At 55.0% G+C, this 14394-nt stretch overlaps 7 protein-coding genes across 7 annotated transcripts; 3 read left to right on the top strand and 4 right to left on the bottom strand.

Moving 5' to 3' along the window:
• Positions 1-180: 180 nt before the first annotated feature.
• Positions 181-1009, bottom strand: LMH87_009771 (uncharacterized protein; the record flags this gene model as incomplete). Its single annotated transcript, XM_056196825.1, has 2 exons — positions 181-283; positions 345-1009. 2 exons carry the CDS (start codon positions 1007-1009, stop codon positions 181-183), a joined length of 768 nt encoding a protein of 255 aa, XP_056053934.1.
• A 170-nt stretch (positions 1010-1179) lies between these two features.
• Positions 1180-2117, bottom strand: LMH87_009770 (uncharacterized protein; the record flags this gene model as incomplete). Its single annotated transcript, XM_056196824.1, has 3 exons — positions 1180-1413; positions 1576-1641; positions 2109-2117. The coding sequence occupies 3 exons, from the start codon at positions 2115-2117 to the stop codon at positions 1180-1182; spliced, it is 309 nt and encodes a 102-aa protein (XP_056053933.1).
• Positions 2118-2850: 733 nt separating this feature from the next.
• Positions 2851-4426, top strand: LMH87_009769 (uncharacterized protein; the record flags this gene model as incomplete). The annotated part of the gene is made up of 3 exons (XM_056196823.1): positions 2851-3120; positions 3186-3200; positions 3248-4426. 3 exons carry the CDS (start codon positions 2851-2853, stop codon positions 4424-4426), a joined length of 1464 nt encoding a protein of 487 aa, XP_056053932.1.
• A 116-nt stretch (positions 4427-4542) lies between these two features.
• On the bottom strand, positions 4543-5413 carry LMH87_009768 (uncharacterized protein; the record flags this gene model as incomplete). The annotated part of the gene is made up of 2 exons (XM_056196822.1): positions 4543-5342; positions 5401-5413. 2 exons carry the CDS (start codon positions 5411-5413, stop codon positions 4543-4545), a joined length of 813 nt encoding a protein of 270 aa, XP_056053931.1.
• A 677-nt stretch (positions 5414-6090) lies between these two features.
• On the top strand, positions 6091-7476 carry LMH87_009767 (uncharacterized protein; the record flags this gene model as incomplete). Its single annotated transcript, XM_056196821.1, has 1 exon — positions 6091-7476. The coding sequence occupies one exon, from the start codon at positions 6091-6093 to the stop codon at positions 7474-7476; it is 1386 nt and encodes a 461-aa protein (XP_056053930.1).
• Positions 7477-7850: 374 nt separating this feature from the next.
• On the bottom strand, positions 7851-11040 carry LMH87_009766 (uncharacterized protein; the record flags this gene model as incomplete). The annotated part of the gene is made up of 2 exons (XM_056196820.1): positions 7851-8395; positions 8442-11040. 2 exons carry the CDS (start codon positions 11038-11040, stop codon positions 7851-7853), a joined length of 3144 nt encoding a protein of 1047 aa, XP_056053929.1.
• A 1168-nt stretch (positions 11041-12208) lies between these two features.
• Positions 12209-14191, top strand: LMH87_009765 (uncharacterized protein; the record flags this gene model as incomplete). The annotated part of the gene is made up of 2 exons (XM_056196819.1): positions 12209-12350; positions 12408-14191. 2 exons carry the CDS (start codon positions 12209-12211, stop codon positions 14189-14191), a joined length of 1926 nt encoding a protein of 641 aa, XP_056053928.1.
• Positions 14192-14394: the final 203 nt, after the last annotated feature.

Genomic DNA, 14394 nt, shown 5'->3' with positions numbered 1-14394 from the left:
ACTTGTATTGAACCGAAACTAAAAAGCATTAAATACTCGTACCGGCATAATTGCAGAGCGTGACAGAAGCATCTCATGCTTCTGAGCTTTTTATAAATTTTAAACAACGAAATAGCAATAGTTTGGTCGTTAAAACATCACGTTTCTCATAGTCGAGGTCATTCATGCCATTATTTCATCTCAGTACCTTCTGTAGTCGTCACGTCGGCGGTCGTCATAGTCGTCATAATCATCGCCGCGTCGCGAGCCAGAGCGTCGGCTACCATAGTCGCTATCATCGTCTCTGCAAGCCAACAAGTTAGTGATTGCTCGGTTCTCCTGCCACTTGGCGTCAGACGACGTACCGGCCTCTGTGCGGGTGCTCGCGCTCGCGCCTCTTCTCTCGCTCTCCCTCGACATGGTGCGCAAACGCATTGGCACCCAAACCGCCCGCAACGGCACCCAGCAGCGTCGAAACGGCCTTGGGCACCGCGTTCTCATCGCTGTGGCGGCGGCCGCGGCCGCCCTTTCCGTTGCGGTTGTACGCCGCATCCGCCGCCTTGTTCGCCGCGAAACCACCGACCACCGCACCGAGGATGCCCGCGCCGATGCCCGTCGACGAGTTGCTAAAGTTCTCCTCCACGGCGTGGCGCGCGCGTCTCATGGGGCTCGGGGAGCCGCGACGGCGATCCCGGCGCGACTCGCCATCGTCGTCGTCGTAGTCGGAGCGCGAGCGCGAGCGCCGGCTGTGACCGCCGCGGGAACGCTCGTAGGGCGACTCGGAGCCGTTGCGGTAGGCGAGCGCATTGCTGGGCGGCACCGAGTTGGCGCGGCCGTAGTCGCGGGCAGGAGGCGCGAGCGTCATCTCCTCGCGCTCAAAGGGCGCGTCGTCGCGAAAGGGCCGGCCAGGGTCGCCAAAGCCCGCGGCGGGACCACCGCCCGCGCCGGAGTGATAGTCGGGGGAGCGATTGCGGCGCGAGCCGTGTTCCCTGCGATACTCGCTGTCGTCGTCATAGCTGGAGCGCGGCATGTCTGCGGTATTGCTGGGAGAACTTGAGAGCTGGCGATGGCGGGGTGGTGACGCAAAGGAGGGGTTATGTAGATGCAAGTGCTTTAAAGGCCAAAAAAAAACTGTCGCAAGTATCAAAGACGCAACAAGTCTCGGGCTTTAAAAAATCGAAACGTCATGGAAATCTTGTCTCAGGGAAAGAACGGCGAGGACTGATACTGACGCAGGTGACTGGTGAGGCTGGGACAAGAAATACGGTGCCTTCGGGTCGAGCCGTCAAGTCGCACAGCGCTGCGCCCAGCCCCCCCGGTGAGCGCGACACAGGAAGCAACCAGAAATGCGACGGTGCTCGTGGGCACAACCAGTGGTGGCGGGACGCTCGGATGGCCGGAAAGCTGGGCCATGCTGAATTCGCCGCAGTTGACCTTGCGCAGGTGGGTTAGTCCTCTGCAACGGCAGACCTTGTGAGGTCGATAGGCTCGGAGCCGGCGCTATGTATATATACAATGGTGTCGCTACCATTACCAGCCCTATCCGCAACGGCGGAATCCTGCAAGGGCCCGATCAAGAGAGTGTGGAGGACGTACCGAGAACGATGAAGCCAGGCCGCCACGGTCGTGGTGTACAGTGTGTACAATGTGCTTCTTGGCAAGCTGGGAGGGCTATGACAAGATTGCCTTTGCGATGAGTGCTGGTGGGCGAAACGGCTGGACTGATATCGATGCAAAAGTGCAACTCTGCTCATTTCGCGACCGTTTATTTCCACGAGAGCCATCTCCGCATTATTCATCCAACGACCTATTCTTTCATTTCCATCAGTAATTAGCGGGTGGAAAGATCCATCAGAGAGGATTCTCAGCGGGATGTCGGGCCGACAAAGCTTGAAATCCCTCCTGTAGGGCGCACGACCGCAGCAAGGATAGCGCCACCAAGGGTCTAGAAACAGGCTTGACGCGCAAAAAAAAAAACAAAAATATTCATGTTTGCATGCTTGAAGCTGCTCGATGCCGACATGTGCTACACATCAGCTGCTGTGCAAGCCCTGTCTTTGATCCGTATTCCCAGCGGCCCGTCGTCCCGAATTGCCTAAAAACCCATTGCGTGATGTATGTACACCCACCTCTTGCATCCCGTCCCGTCGCTTTGAAACCGAGGAAACCTGTTGCAAGTCTGAGTAAGAAATGGCGTTTTTTTTGTGTCAAATACTTCCGTAATAGTAATGCAGCTCTGCCAATGAGAATTTGGCATCATGGACAGCCTAGCTAGCATTCGCTCAGCTTCCCCAGGTTACATACATGACCTCCACAGACCACACCAGCATCACGGCCCAGCTTCCAAGGTACCTACCTGGCTCTCCGCTTCCGGGACGCCAACGCGGGGATTAAGTCGGGGCGAACAGATAAAAATGACCCAAAAAATCCTTCTCATTCAGCCCGACTGTTCATCGCCAAGTTGACCACCCTCCTTCCTTAGATCCTTGCTTCGATTATATACCCGAGTCAGCCTAGTCCTGTCTAGGTAGGCAACTTGGACTGTCTTTAAGGTTGTGGGTTCGCGCCCATCTCATGGCTCTTCTATTCCTTCGGCCCAATACCACCCCGAACCTGAGATATGTAAAAAGAGCATCGCTCCTCACTCTGCTCTCCTGCTTTTCTTCTTTTGAAATTTATACATGGTCTCGTTGAGACCAGTGTCTAAGTTGCCGACATCGCTGCATCTTCCTTACACCGCCGTCAGAATAGTTTAGTGGCCCTCGCCACTAGATTCTGCTTGTCAGCTTCCGTCTTTTCATCTTCTCTAGTAACAACCCAATTGCTACTTTCGGCCATTGTGTTTTTGAACCGTTCATCCCCCCCCCCGAAATGGTCAGCTCGCTTCGCGAGAAGAGAGGCTCATTGGCCGCAAGCCAGATCGAACCCGTTTCCCACGATCCGCCTGTCGCAGACGTCGAAAAGGCAGCGGCTGGCCAAATTACACAAACTGCTCTCGGAGGAACTTCGTCAGATACAGGCAATGAGACCGACTCTTCAGGCCGTCTAGAGCGCTGGAATGGCTCGCGAAATAACACAGCCCGCTTCTTGGTTGTCAACTTGGCCCTCTTTATCATGGGCATGAACGATGCCTGTATAGGTGTAAGTACCGCAATTTCCATCGACCAAGCGTTCCTCTCTCATCGCATACTAACGTGCAATCACAGGCACTTCTTCCATACGTATGTCGCCCTGTTAAGTTGACCGAATACCCGCGCTTACAATCTAGATTGAACCATACTACAATGTCAACTACACCCAAGTATCGACTCTCTTCGCCGTCCCTTTCGTCGGCTACGTCGCCGCCGCCCTCTCCAACAACTGGATTCACTACAAATTTGGTCAGCGCGGCGTGGCCTTCATCGGACCCATCTGTCGCGTCATCGGCTACCTGCCTATGGCGCTGCACCCGCCGTTCCCCGTCCTGCCCGTCGCCCTCCTCGTAGCCGGCTACGGCAACGGAATCGAGGACAGCGGCTACAACGCCTGGGTCGGCAATATGCACCAGGCCAACGAGCTCCTCGGTCTGGTCCACGGCGCATACGGCCTTAGCGCCACTATTAGCCCCCTCATCGCGTCTGCCATGGTGACCAAGGGTCATCTGCAATGGTACACGTTCTACTACGTCATGATAGGGATGGTTTGCTGCGAGTTTGTTGCCGGCATGATAGCATTTGCACCCCATGACGGAGCGTCATATCGTAGGAAGCTAGCGTACGACGACGAGGGCAAGGAGCGCATCACCACGCGCCACGTTCTCAAGCAGCCGCTGACTTGGGTCGTGGCTGTTTTCCTGCTCGGTTACGTCGGCGTTGAAGTTAGTCTCGGAGGCTGGATCCCTACATTTATGATCAAGGTCCGCCATGCCGAGCCCTTCCTGGCTGGTCTGTCGGTAACCATGTTCTGGCTGGGCCTGACGCTTGGCCGTGTTATTTTGGGGTTCGTCACTGGCCGCGTTGGCGAGAAGCTGGCCATCACTGTGTATATTCTCCTCAGCGTTGGCTTGCAGTTACTCTACTGGCTTGTGCCCAACTTTGCCGCATCACTCGTCTTTATCATCCTCCTGGGTTTCTTCCTTGGCCCTCTCTTCCCAGCCGCCATTGTCACGGCCACCAAGCTACTCCCACCAGAGTACCATGTCAGTGCGATTGGATTCGCAGGCGGCTTTGGCGGTGGCGGTGCAGCCATTATACCGTTTGGCGTCGGCGCCATTGCGCAAAGCAAAGGTGTTGCTGTGCTGCAGCCCATTGTCTTGGCCTTTCTCATCTTTGATCTTGTTGGCTGGCTGATCATGCCTGGAGGCTTCAAGAGAGGCGGACTGGAGAGAGCACGCCAGGAGAAGACACCTGTGGGTGGTGATTTCGTAAAGGCCGGCAAGTGGGTAGCAGCAAAGGCACGAAGAGACTAATCAGCACATGATCAAAATTGGTTTTCCGCAAAATGCCTATTTCATTGTCTACATAGTATCGACAACACTCAATTAAACTCTCAAACTAATAGCCGTCTGGGAACTCTTCACCGCCCTCACCATCGAACGGAAAATTTTCCATTGTCCTGTAGAAGCCTCCAGAATATTTTCCGTTTACCCCCGTCATTGGAGGAATGGTACTTGATCATCAGGTCATCGTGATGTTGGATAAGGTCGAGAAAATCGTTGATCGTAGTGTCGGGCGTGTCAAATAGCTTCATCCTGGTCTGCGCATCAGACTTGACCCGTGTAAACTCTCGCAGAGCAAACGGCATCTTCTCCTCTCCTTCGCGCATTGGACCCAGGCGAATAGATTGCTTCAACTTCTCCGAGAACACTTTCGTGGCTTTTGCTTTTGATGCGGGTTTGGTGACTCGCTTCCTCTTCTCCCCCGGTTTCGGCTCCGCCTTTTTCTGGCCCTGAGGCGCTCTCTTCTTCTTCTTGAAGATTTCCTTCAGCAAGTGGTCGTCATCCGAGTCCCAGCTGCACATCATCATCAGCGAGTTTCCCTGCTCGTAGGGAAAGGCGCTACGAAAGAGCTGGAGCCTGGCTGGGCTAAAACCTCGCTCTCGCAGGTCTTGTTCGCACTTGTGTCCGCCTTTCAAGCGAATGAAACTCCACCGTGCATCAGGAGCATCGATTTTTCCAGTTTCCTCATCGTATTCCAGGTCAGGAAGTTCAAGGAAAGCAAGGAAATTTTGATAAAGCGAGCGCAGCTCTTTGTACTTGTCGCTTATCTGGGTGTGTGAAAGCCGATCCTCAGGAAATGCGTCCTCGATCTCTTCTCGAATCACCGAGAGCGCGTGGTGGTAATCAGACGCGTATCTGGTATAAAGCGCGCGCTGTTGCCTTTGGGCTGCGAACTATATCTAAATCACACGGAGAAATCGGTTGCTCCGAGTCGTATAGTTTACCTTCGGAATCCATGGCTAAGAATATTCAAGAAGTCGACAGAGCGATGCCAGAAAGAGGGGAAGTTGTAGCGTAAAACGTGCAAAGCGTGTTTTGTGATATGTAAAGAAAGGAACGCGCAGTGTATTGCGGTTTTTTTTTCTCGTGAAAAGGGGTAGTAAAGATCCTTGCCTTGTTGGCTTAAGGGCTTGATCATGAGTTTGAGACTGAGTCCCGGGGACTGCGACTACAGTACAAGACACTATTGGAGAACCCCGCACAGTCCCAGAGATTGAGTCCAGACCAGACTGACCAGGACTCAGTCTCACCAATTTATTTATTAAAGAATACTCATCCTTGAAGGCAAATTATGAGTAGTGAAGAGCCGTGGCCACGGCCTAAATCAAGAAACTCGTTATCACGACGGTTCGGCTTGACTTATTTTTGGCGGGGCCAACCGCCGACTACGGGCAAACGCCATTCAAGCCCACCGTCTCAAGTCAAGGGCTAACTTCCCACCAACCCAAGGGTCTCCGACGAGCAATTTTCTTTTCTACTTATTCAACACTCGCTCGCTCCTCCAAAATACCCATAATCCATATATCTAATCAATCGTTCCCACGAGCCGAATCGCCTTCGACCACGCGGACCGTGTATACTCCACAATCACACCTTGCTCCCCTCCCGCTCCGAAACCCGAACTCGAGGCCAGGATGCAGCCGACGTCGATACCCTCGGCGAAGGGCGTGGCCCAGGTCGTCGCCCTTGCGCCGCTCAAGCCTGACCTCTGCGAGCGTGCCTGGCAAACGACCCCGCACCCGACGCTCCCCCTCGTTGCTACCGTCCATGGCAAAGGCGTAACAGTCTTCTCGCTCGCGACGCTCTTCTCTCACAGCAGCCTCACCGGCGGGCACACACGATCCGTCCGCTCCGCGGCCTGGAAGCCCAACCTACCGCCTCATAAGCTCTGCCTAGTCTCCGGTAGCTTCGATGCCACGGCAGGCGTCTGGCGCTGGGACGGCGACCAAGCAGGTGGTGACGGCGAAGCGGCGCTCGAGCGGGAAGTTACCTCTGCCAACGTCCGGGACAACAACGACAACGATGACGACGACTCCAACGATGGCGAAGATAAGGAATGGGAATTCACACTCGTCCTCGAGGGCCACGACTCGGAGATCAAGTCGTGCGCCTTCTCGCCGTCCGGCGCGCATCTGGCCACGTGCTCGCGTGACAAGTCCGTCTGGATCTGGGAGGACATTGGCGCTTCGGAGGAGGACGACGAGTGGGAGACCATTGCTGTGCTCAACGAGCACGAGGGCGATGTCAAGGCCGTAGCATGGTGCCCCGACGTGCCCGGCCGCAACGCCCGCCGGCGGTACAGCCCAGACGTGCTGGCCAGCGCCAGCTACGACAACACGGTACGCATCTGGCGCGAAGACAGCGACGGCGAGTGGGTGTGCGTCGCTGTGCTCGAGGGCCACGAGCAGACCGTCTGGGGCATTGAGTGGGAGTCGCGCCCGCGCGCCGGCGACAAGTTCCCGCGCCTACTATCGTATTCGGCCGACGCCACCATGCGCATCTGGACGCTCAAGGAAGACGAGGAAGGCGATGACGGCGAGCAGGGCGGTCGGAGTGCTCTGGGTGGTATCCCCAACACGATGCGCAAGTCGCTTCGTGAGGAGTGGGTGTGCACCGCGATCCTGCCGGCCGCGCACCACCGCGACATTTACGGCGCTGCGTGGAGCGCGCAGACGGGCGTTGTGGCCAGCACAGGCAGCGACGGCAAGATTGTGCTGTATAGAGAAGGTCTCGAGGAAGAGACAGCGACGACAGAATCTAGCTCCGATCAGCCCATGACGGACGCCGGTGAGGGAGAGCCGCTAGCTGTGCAGCAGCCGGCGGCATCGCCTCCGGGCTCTGCGAGATGGAAAGTCATTGGCACAAAAGAGAACGCGCATGGGCCGTATGAAGTCAATCATATTACATGGTGCAAGCGCTACGACAGCGGAGCGAGTGCTCGGGGCGAGGAGGAAATGTTAATTACAACAGGTGACAATGGCATCGTGCAACCGTGGGGGGTAATTCTGGACAAGGAGTAAAACATATATCAACGGCATAGGGAGGTGTTATGTACTTGGTTCCAACATAGACGGGTGCAGGCAAATAGAGTCAGAGAACATGTGTGCATAGTTCATTAGAGGTGCGCAGGTCATTTGACATAGAAGCAATATTATTAAGAGCCATTTAAATCCGCTCATACTTGTACCATGCACCCGGGTACAATGACAAGTGGTTTTTTGGTCCTCAAGGGAGGGGTATGATACAGTGTGATACACAAAGGAGATGACTCCCTCCCCTGAAAAGTTCAACAGTGGAAGCTCTCATTCCTTTTTTCTCGATTTTCTCCGACTTCCATCTCTTCGAACGGCACCTTCCCGTGGCTCCGCTTCTTGGAACGCCACCCAGTATTCTCTTACTCGCCCTTGAGCTTGTCCTGCTTGACAGTAAAGGCCTTCTCGAGCAGGTCCTTCTCTTCCTTGCTGTGGACGTGTTTCAAACCAGTAGCAACGGACGCGCTAGGGCTACGGCCAGCGTACATGACGTGTTTGCGGTCGTGGTACTTGGTCTGGTTGAGCAGAGTCTCAATGCGGGGTTGCATGAAGCTCCAGGCACCGGCGTTGAGAGGCTCCTCCTGGGCCCAGACGATGGTCTTCGCGTTGGGGTACATGTCGAGGTTCTCCTTCAGCTGTTGCCAGGGGAAGGGGTTCATCTGCTCGATGCGGGTAAATGCAACGTTGTCGATCTTGTTGTCGGCACGGTACTTGTGCAGAGCAGCCCAGACCTGACCAGTGCAGAGAATGACACGATCAACCTCCTCAGGAGACTTGATGGTGCCAGTCTGGTGCTCAGGGTCGGGGATGATCCACTGGAAACCAGCATCCTCAGCAGTGAATTCCTCGAGGCTTGAGCGGGCGAGAGGATGACGGAGGAGGGATTTGGAGAAGAAAATGATGAGAGCTGCCTATTGTTAGCATGATTCAGTAACATAATCGAATTCACTTACGCTTGCGGAACTGGCGCTCCATCTGGCGACGCAGAGCGTGGAACAAGTTTGCAGGGGTCGTCATGTAAGCAATCTGCATGTTGCAGTCCTGGTGCTGGCGAGCAAGCTTCTCCTCGCTAGGGAAGACACGGGGGTCCTCGTTGGCAAGCTGAAGATAGCGCTCGATACGGGCAGAGGAATGCTCAGGACCCTGTCCGTCATACCCGTGAGGCAGAGACATGACGAGACCGCTGCGCTGCATCCACTTGACCTCACCGGAGGCGATGAACTGGTCAATGATACACTGAGCGTTGTTGGCGAAGTCACCAAACTGGGCTTCCCACATGACAAGAGCGTTGGGAGATGACAGGGAGTAGCCATACTCGAAACCAAGAGCACCAAACTCACTCAGAGAAGAGTTGGAGATGACAAACTTGCCCTGGTCCTTGCTAATGTGCTGGAGAGGTGTGTAGGTAGCCTCATTCTCCTGGTCGTGAAAGACGGCGTGACGCTGAGAAAAGGTACCACGCTCGACATCTTGGCCGGAAACACGAACGTGGTAACCGTCAGTGACGAGAGTGCCAAAGGCCAGAGCCTCGGCAGTGGGAAAGTCAATGTTCTTGCCCTCGACAACAGACTTGGTACGGTTGTTGAGAATGCGCTTCAAGTTGCGGTGCACGGTGAAGCCCTCGGGAGCGGAGCCAATGATCTCACCAATGTGCTCAATAGTCTTTTTGTCAACGTTGGTGGGGTTGTGGGGAAGGATCTCGGTAGCCAGCTCCTTGGGAGACTTGAAGCCGTTCCAGGCGGATGTGGTCCATTCCTTGGACGTGGGGGTGTAGTCCTTGGACTTGGAGAAGCTCTCCTCGAGCATGCCCCAGACCCACTGCTTGTGCTCCTCGATATCTTCCTTAGTGAAGGTGCCTTCTTTCAGCAGCTTGTCAACGTAGACATCGATCTGAGGAACCTGAGAGTTGATGCGCTTGTACATGAGGGGTTGCGTGAACGAGGGCTGGTCAGTCTCGTTGTGGCCGTGCTTGCGGTAGCAGATTAGGTCAATGACGACATCGTGTTGGAACTCGGCGCGCCAGTCGGCAGCAAGCTGGCAGACGAAGTTGACGGCCTCGACATCGTCAGCATTGACGTGGAAGACGGGGGCGTCAATTGCCTTGGCGATGTCAGTGCAGTAAGCAGTGGAACGAGCGAAACGAGGGTCAGTGGTGAAACCAATCTGGTTGTTGACAACCAAGTGGATGGTACCACCAGTGGAGAAGGCGGGCAGAGAGTGGAAGCCAAGGCACTCGTAGACGATACCCTGGGCAGCGAAAGCGGCATCACCGTGCAGGAGAACGCTCATGGCAGTGCGGTGGGCCTTCTCGTCGTTGTTGTAGTGCTGGATAGCACGGGTCTTGCCAAGGACCACAGGGTCCTCAGCTTCCAGGTGAGAAGGATTGGCGACAAGAGAAAGCTGGACGCGCTTGCCCGAGGGAGTAGGACGCTCGAAGTTCATACCAAGATGGTACTTTACGTCACCAGAGCCCTCCTCAGCTGTGTCAGTACCAGCAAACTCGCTGAAGATGGACTCGTTGGGCTTGCGGACGACGTTCGAGAGTACATTGAGACGGCCTCTGTGGGGCATACCAATGACAATGTCCTTGACGCCGTAGTCGACACTACGGTCGATGAGGGCCTTCATACCGGGGACGAGGGTCTCGCAACCCTCGAGACCGAAACGCTTGTCGTTGGGGTATTTCGTCATGAGGAAAGATTCGAAGCTGGAGCTCCAGATAAGTCGGTCGAGGATACGGCGCTTCTCGTCAATGGAGTACTTGAAGGGCTGGGGCACCTCGAGACGCTCGCGGAGCCAGTCGCATTTTTCGCGGTCGGGAATGTGGATGAACTCGACACCGTAGGAGCCAGAGTAGATCTTTTCGCAGGCGGCGACGATCTCGCGAAGAGTCATCTTCTCGCGACCCTCGCGCTTGAAACGGGGCAGGATACCAGGGCCCAGGGTATATTCAGTATCCAGGTCCTTCTCAGTGAAGCCGTAGAAATCGAGAGTCAACTCCTTAGGTTTGATGTTACCGAAGCCTTCGGCGGTGTTTCTGATGCCCAGGGGGTCGATGTTGGCCTTGTGGTGGCCACGAGCCTGGTAGGCACGCACAAGAAGCTGGACCATCAAGTGGTTGGTGACATCAGAGCCGTCCTCCATGGCGAGACCACCACCAAGGCGAGGTACGCCACCGGTCATGTTGGGCACCAGGTTAGGGGGAGGCTGAAAGGCCTGGGAGATGGGCATGTCGCCGCTCTCCATGTTCTTGAAGTAGATTTGCCATGAGACGTGAACACTCTCGGGGTCCTTTTTCCACTGCATATACATCTCGTCAATGTAATTGGCAGTGCTTCCGGTGAGGAAGTTGTCGTTGGGGTCGGGGGCCGAGTGGGAGGCGTCGGTCGTCGCATAGGTGCGACGAGCCGTGAGGGCCAGCGAGCGGCGAGCGGCGGCGACCTTCCATGATGAAGGACGAGTGCAAGCAGTCGAGAGCGAGGAGACGGCGGGCGAGACGCGGGCGCCGCGGAGCAGCTGAGAGCTGGCTCTACAGAGCGAGTTTCTCAACATGGCTGGGTGAAAAGCCTCGCGAAGCTTCAGGAGACTTTTTTTTCTAGGATTGAACAATAGACGAGGGAGGAAGAAGTATCAAAGACGGCCGACGAGACGCATCCCAATCTCGCGATCGTAGGATCAGGAAAAGAATGGCGGAGTAAGTCTTTGAAGACAGGAGAGCTAGGGAGCACAGGGATGAAGAACGAAGCAAAAGAGAGGCTCTAATAACGGCCAAGCTGGAGGTTTCAATAGGTGGATTTGGGGCTCCACGAAAAGCATGACGGTGCACGGGAGTCACCTTGCCCATTTGGTGCGTCGCCTGGACTTTTTCGGTGGCGCTGTGGCACTTTTCGGGGGCGGGCGGGCTGCCTGCCACACTGGGGCCGCCAACACAGCAGCATTCTCGGACGCGCCGGCACGCCCTGGTCGCCCTGTGGTCGCCCTGGTCGTCCTGCCACAGCATCCTCCAGTAGCCGACTTCTTGGCCGCAGCGTGCAGCTCTCAGGGCAACACAGTCGCCGACTAATAAGTTCAGGTAGCTGGAACCACTCGCTCCTGAGGTTTCCGCTAGGCAGTGTGCACTGCTAGGTAGCAATTGCTACTGTAATCTACGCGTCATATTCAGCGTTTCATACAGTGCCAGAATTCATACTCGCCTCGTTTCATTCCGGCCTTTCCCCCTAACCCATCCGTAGCAAGCCTGGGCCGCCGATTCGTTCCAGCCCCTGTGCGCTGTACGTAAAATAAAAAAAAGCTGCCACAGCACAGACAAACAATTTTCCGCTGAGCCAAGCCACCCATAACCCACTTGAGGCTGGTGACTTGGCCTCGCCGCAGTTGGCGCCACACGCCCAAGTCCCACCTAATCTGCACATATCATTCGCCCTCACCAAAGGCCAACACTTGTTTCAATACCTGCCTATCCGTCATCATCGTGCATCGTTTGCCTCGACGCTAACACCCGTCGCATTTTTGTGCAAGATATCGAGTTTTGCGACGGAATTGCAACTCTCTTCAGCCATCGCGCAGGATCCCCATTCGGTAAAGCAGCCTAATAGAAAACCTTAGGTCCTCACGAGACCTCAGTCGAGCTGCATGAGCTCACATGCGCGCATGTGCTTGTTGTGAAGCGGATTGAGTCACAGGCGCTGCCCGGCATCTCTAGTGCCTACTCGAGGCTATTATGGCGACGACTCCAGTTGGCCGCACTCTGTACAAGAAAAAAGACGGCATCCTGACAATCACCCCCGATCTTCAAACGGTGACATGGACACCCAACTCTGGTGGTCCTCCCACCGTGTCGCTGCCCGTGCCCAAGATAACCAGTACGTCACTTCAAATCCCAATATTGCACATATATGGTTGCTGATCAAGATTTCCAGACTTGCAGCAGACGCCTGATGGGGCTCCCAAGGTGATGCTGAAAATATTTGAGCAAAATCCCAGCGGCGGTGATGCTATAACATATCTCTTTCATTTTAACACCGACGAGGCCAAAAAAGAAGCAACTTCTTTCAAAGATGTTCTCTCTCGATTGCTGTCAGAAGTCCGAAGCGGAGACCCGAATGTGCCACGCCCGGCTGGTTCCTCTACGCCACAAGGGGCCTCTGGTACTGGCGGCAGTGCCTCAGCAACAATGACATTTGCGAATGCCGTCAACACACAGCAGTCCTCGACTCGGTGGTTCGATGACCAGCATCTGAAGAATGACATTGAGCTGCAGCGGTCCCTCATGAAAAAGGACCTTGGCCTCAATGAAACTTACATGGATGCACTTTCTACCAAGCCGGAATCGATCTCAGTCGCCGCATTCAACTCACAATTCTGGTCCACGAGGACAAACTTGCTGCGAGCACACGCCATCGAGTCAAATCAAAAGAAAGGCCCTTATAATGTCCTCTCAACAGTCAAACCGCGAACAGTGGATGGTGAGATGAAACTGAATATCAGCGTCGAGCAGGTCCAGATGATATTTGCTCAGCATCCGCTCGTAAAGCGCATATACAATGAAAACGTACCAAAGCTATCCGAAGCCGACTTTTGGTCCAGGTTCTTCCTGAGTCGACTGTCAAAGAAGCTACGAGGAGAGCGTTTCACCGATAATGACACAAACGACGCCATATTTGACAAATACGACGTCAACGAGAATTTGCAAAATGTCCAAAGCAAAATTATGTCGCAGCAAGTTCCTCACATCATTGACATTGAGGCAAACGAAGAGAATCAGGGAGGATTCAAAAGCGGTAACGCCAAGGACGTCGAAATGCGACCTAGAGCGAATATTCCCATTGTACAGACCCTGAACAGTCTCAGTGAGAAGATCATGGCAAATGTCGCGCCGTCAGATACTCCAGATGATGACAGGGCCGAATACTACAGGGAACTGGCGCTGCGGGATCTGCGCGGCGATGCTCAGGAGCATCGCATCATGCTGAATGTCAAAGAGCAGAACAAATTCTTTTCAAAGCACGATTCATCGCCATCCAGCAACGTCAAAATCTTTGCGAAGCAGAATCCTGCCACCGTCTTGCTGAAAATGCAAGGCGTGTTCAAAGGCGTGGCTATTGACACCAACGCCGGCATGGACCTGCAGGCCGCCATCAGCTTTGACGATGGCAGCGACAGTGAAGAAGAGGAAACCTCGAAGAAAAACCAGAGCAGCTCGCGCCGCGCCATCATTGGTGCCGAAAAGGACGTGCTGAGCGGCATTCTCCAGCAGCGCTCGCAAAAGTACGGCCACGCCTCGGACGCGTCGACGCCCATGGGACTGCCCGCCCAGATTGTCGAGCGGTGCACGCTGACGCACGCCACCACGGTGGAGTTCCTGCACCAATTCTGGGGCGCGTTCCTCTCGGGCGATCCCGACCGCGCCGGCGAGCTGCAGTACCTCGCCGAGTCGCTGAAGCGTTCGACGAGCCGCATCCAGGTCGTTGCCGACGACGCCGGCAAGGAGCGCGACGAAACCATCCGCAAGACCAAGCAGGAGATTCGTGACCACTTTGAGAAGACGGGCAAGAAGATTCGGTGGAAGTCGGACATGGTGGGCGGCGGCCACGATGCCGTCATCAAGATGATGCAGCCCACACTCGACGCCCTCGAGAGGGCCCAGGCTGATTACTCGCGAGCGCTAGCTGCAGAGGGCGTGCAGCTATCTACCGAGACATGATCAGGTAATTTTATAATTTCGAGAGGGGAAATCCTTGGTATTGATAATTTTGGTTTGCCATCAAGCATCACGCGGGAGTAGATTAGTTGTATTTTAGGAAACAAAAACCAGCGGCAATCCATTTCATTTCATATACAATTACATGGCCGTTTCTAGCCAATCCATATCACACATCTATACTAATGTAACAAGCAACAGCGTCG

This window comes from Akanthomyces muscarius, chromosome 5 (genome assembly GCF_028009165.1).
Source record: "Akanthomyces muscarius strain Ve6 chromosome 5, whole genome shotgun sequence".
NCBI classification, from domain to species: Eukaryota; Fungi; Ascomycota; class Sordariomycetes; order Hypocreales; family Cordycipitaceae; genus Akanthomyces; species Akanthomyces muscarius.
Note: the sequence above shows the minus strand (reverse complement) of the source record. Positions and strands in the feature narration are given on the sequence as shown.